Source organism: Falco peregrinus, chromosome W (assembly GCF_023634155.1).
Source record: "Falco peregrinus isolate bFalPer1 chromosome W, bFalPer1.pri, whole genome shotgun sequence".
Classification (NCBI taxonomy): Eukaryota; Metazoa; Chordata; class Aves; order Falconiformes; family Falconidae; genus Falco; species Falco peregrinus.
The window spans coordinates 19,841,561-19,845,806 of record NC_073743.1 but is presented as its reverse complement, the minus strand read 5'-3'; the positions used below and the strand labels follow the sequence as shown (position 1 = coordinate 19,845,806).

General features: G+C 38.5%; 1 protein-coding gene across 1 annotated transcript; it reads right to left on the bottom strand.

The window, feature by feature from the left end:
* Window positions 1-214: 214 nt before the first annotated feature.
* LOC129783006 (uncharacterized) lies at window positions 215-3,820 on the bottom strand. The gene is made up of 2 exons (XM_055792616.1): window positions 3,568-3,820; window positions 215-2,184 (listed from the first exon to the last, which is right to left on the bottom strand). The coding sequence occupies exon 2, from the start codon at window positions 2,008-2,010 to the stop codon at window positions 1,003-1,005; it is 1,008 nt and encodes a 335-aa protein (XP_055648591.1). The 5' UTR covers window positions 2,011-2,184; window positions 3,568-3,820; the 3' UTR covers window positions 215-1,002.
* Between the last annotated feature and the right edge of the window lie 426 nt (window positions 3,821-4,246).

Below are 4,246 nucleotides of genomic sequence, written 5' to 3'. Positions count from 1 at the left end.
CCTCTGCGTACAGAAGACTGGTTAAATACAATGGAACCTTTCAACCCTAGAGTTATTACAATAGTTCCAGGCCCTTCTTCTAGCCTTGGTACAAGACGTACAAAAGATTCCAAAACAACTCTTACTGCGTAGCTGCAAGTTTCCTATAAAGATTTTTTCCCTTATCCTTCTACATTTTAATTCTATTAAATGATTTTATAAAATCAATTAATTAATCAAATAAAATCAATCAATTTTAACTTATTAACTAATCGGTAACATTTCCCCCCTTTGAAAGTGTTGAAAATCATTATTTCAATACTTTCACATTATTCATATATCTTTTGTTTCAACATATTTGGGTAATGGATCATGTCTTGGTGAAATAGTTGGTACTTCTCTCATAATCATACGACTCACTGCAATTCTATTGGTAAACTGTTTCTTCAGACATGCATATACTAGCATGCTCATCAAAAAGACAACTAGTAACAGATACAAAGTCTTAATTATAGATTGTATCCAAGAGCTCAAATTCCATCCCAGTTTGTTAAAAATTTTCCCAAGCCAATCTTTTGACATATCCTTTTGAACTGTTTCAGTTTCTTTTTCAATTTTTCCCAATAGGTCTAGATCATGTTCCACATCCTGAGTGACATTTGGAATGTGGATGCAACAGTGGTCCAGTTTATCCTTGAGATATCCACACACTCCATGTTCTTTAAGTAGGAGCATATCTAGCGCCATTCTATTTTGTAAAGTCATTCTGGAAGTTGCCTGTAGTTGTATATTCAATTCCTTAAACCCCTTCTTGGTAACGTTTGCCAATTTTTCCACTTGACCAGTTAAATGATAGAGCCATGCTCTGTTTCTATATGAAGCTATAGGATTTAAAAGTGATTCCAGTGCCCAGCCAATTTTCACTCCTGTAGATGGTTCATTCCAAATATCATCATTTATCCCTGATCTCTTTATTTGTTTCAATTCTAAATTCTCTAAGGATCCTTTAAATGGTGATTTCTTTCAAATTGGACACAATGTTGGCATGCCTAAAGTAATTTGTTTCACCTTACCATCTAATGGTAAATGTGTTGTCCAGGTTCCATCACTTAATGCCCAAACTAAATGTCCTGGACTTCGAATAGTAGATTTTCTACAACTAAACAAAGTTCCTCTTCTGACTGTAAAGGCGCTGGTTAAATTGAGAGTATTCTTAAGACCTCGACAAAAACAACCATATTTCAAAGCAGCAGCCAACGGAGGAATTCTTTGAATTACTAAGTCTGCATTACTACGATCATACGCTTTTTCACATTTCCACCATGGCACTATTTTATTTTCCTTCTCTCCCGATGTAGTTGACCTATCATCTACCCAGGGTAATACTGAAAAAACCTTTCCATCCCAGGTAAAACACCAAGAAATTCTTGCTATATACTGAAAATGGGAAAATATGGACATAGACCATATAGAGTCCCACTGGTCTACTAACTGGGTGCTCTGGCCAGTTTTGTTACACTTCCATTCCATAACACTTTTGCTCACGTTGATTTTAAATTGTTCATCATAAGAACACCATCCCACAGTCTTAAATCTCCCTATTTTGGTAAAAACATAATTTAACAATTTTTCACAATCCGCCAGACTACCTGGAGTTTTCCACTGTTTTCTAGTGACTTTCACTTGCTCATACCATTGAGTCACTGGCCTCTGTTCACAATAATTGGTTTCATTTTTATGTTCCAGGTTAGTCAAATTCATAGTTAAAATTCCCCATGGAATAGATTCACCTACTGCCTTCGGTATTGGCAAACAAGCAGTGATCTGCGTGATGTTTTGTAAATTGGCAAATTCTTTAATCAATCCTACCATCAAATTTTCCTCAGCCATTTGTTTGGGAATGTCAATCACTTGTTCTGTTTCTATTTGTCTTTTGTTCCTGTCCACCAAGTCAGCCCATGATCCCACCAACACTACCAACCAAAAGAAAATCCAAAAACCAATCATAACCTGATATGCAAAATTAAACATGTTTCAAAGTCAATTTTTAAGTCTCTGAGTTACGTTTCACAGTCTTCCACGGAGTAGATGCTTTCTTCACGGTGCTTTCTTCACTCGAGTATAGTGTATCCAAGCATCCGATTCTGCAATTTTGATAGCTGTAAAAGTGGTTAGCAGTATCTGGAAGGGTCCTCTCCAGTGCTCCTGCAAAGGTTCGGAGGTCCAAGTCTTCACATAGACATAGTCTCCTGGTTGGAAATCATGCACTGAATTTTCCAGGGGTAAAGGTCTATTTCAAATTACTACACTCCAAATCACAGCCATTTTCCTTTTACATGTATGTTTAGATTTGGTTCTAGAGACTCATATGGTTTTCCATATAATAATTCATAAGGACTGACTGAGGTTCCACTCTTTGGCTGTACCCTGATTCATAATAATGCCAATGAAAGTGCCTGAGGCCACTTTAGACTGGTTTCTTGACAAATTTTACTTATTTGTCGTTTCAAAGTTTGATTCATCATCTCCAGTTTTCCACTAAATTGTGGTCTCCAAGACGCATGCAAATCCCAATTAATACCCAATACTTTGCTAACACTTTGGACTACTTCAGCAACAAAGTGTGGACCTCTACAGAGGATTTCCAATAGGAACTCCAAATCTTGGAATTATTTCTTGTAATAACCACTTCACAACCTCTTTTTGCTTGTGTGGTGCGACAGGGAAGGGCTTCTGGCCATCCTGTAAAAGTATCAACCCCTACCAGGATGTACCGGTACCCATTGTATCTAGGCAACTCTGAAAAATCTACTTGCCAATAATCTCCAGGTTCTGTACCAGACTTCAGCCTACCCATTTGAACCTTTTTCTTAATCACTGGATTATTTTTTCAAACATACTTCACACTTTGCAGTTACCATTTTAGCTATTCCTAACATCTTAACTGATATTACTTGCTTTCGTAAAGATGTTACTAAGGCTTCTGCCCCCCAGTGACATTCTTGGTGTCTCATTTGAATTATCTCTCTCATCAAAAGAGGTGGAATTACTACTTGTCCGTTAGGAGTTATCCACCATCCAGCTAAGTTTTTCTTAGCATTTAATAACTGACCCAATTTGTCATCTTCCTCTGAATATCTCGGTTTTTCCCTAGGAAGGGTTACTGTTTTAGAAGGAATTATTGCCATTTGCAATGCTTGTTTCTTTGCTACTTTTTTTAAATTTTTTTTTTATTTTGATGTTCTATCAGCTAAATTATTCCCAGGTATTATTTTTGTATTCCCAATCTGGTGTGCCTTACAGTGCATGATTGCTACTTGATCTGGCTTTTGAACTGCTTGCAATAATTGTAAAAATTTCTGTTCGATGCTTAATGCTTAATCCTTGAGAGGACAATAACCCCCTCTCTTTCCACAAAGCTCCATGGACATGCACTCCCCCAAAGGCATATTTTGAATCAGTCCAGATATTTACTCTCTTGTCTTTGCTTATTTCTAAGGCTCGAATTAAAGCGATGAGTTCTGCCTTTTGGGCTGATGTGGTACTCGCCAATGCTCCTGCTTCTATAACTGTAGTCTCTGTTGTTACCGCATATCCGGCGTATCGGACTCCTTGTTCCATAAAGCTGCTTCCATCAGTATACAGTTCCCAATCTGGTCGCTCCAATGGCACATCCTTCAGATCTTCACGACTGGAATAAACATACTCGATGGTAGCCAAGCAATCATGTTCCAGTCGTCCTTCTTCCTGTATGGAACTTAAAAACACTGCAGGATTTACCAGGTTAGTTGTCTTTAGAATCACATCATCTTGTTCAGTCAATACCACCTGCTATTTCATCATTCGGCTGGGGGACAGCCAATGTCCCCCTTTCTGTTCTAGGACAGTTATCACCATGTGTGGAACATAGACTGTTATTGTTCTTCCCAAAGTCAATTTCCGAGCTTCTTGTATGAGCATCACTATTGCGGCCACTGCTCGAAGGCAGTTTGGCCACCCTTTACTCACTGTGTCCAGTTGTTTAGAGAAATATCCGACTGGTCGTTTCCAGCTTCCTATCCTCTGGGTTAACACGCCCAGTGCAAGGTGTTGTCTTTCATGTACAAACAGCTGGAAATCTTTGGTTAGATCCGGCAGTCCCAAGGCAGGTGCAGACATTAAGGCACGTTTCAACTCTACAAAAGCCTTTTGTTGTTGTGGGCCCCATACAAAGGGAGAGTTCTTTTGGGCCTCGTACAGCGGTTTAGCTATTAGCCCATAGTTCATG

Coding starts and splice junctions, on each gene's coding strand:
- LOC129783006 (XM_055792616.1), bottom strand. CDS start 2,010: ATGTTTAATTTTGCATATCAGGTTATGATTGGTTTTTGGATTTTCTTT.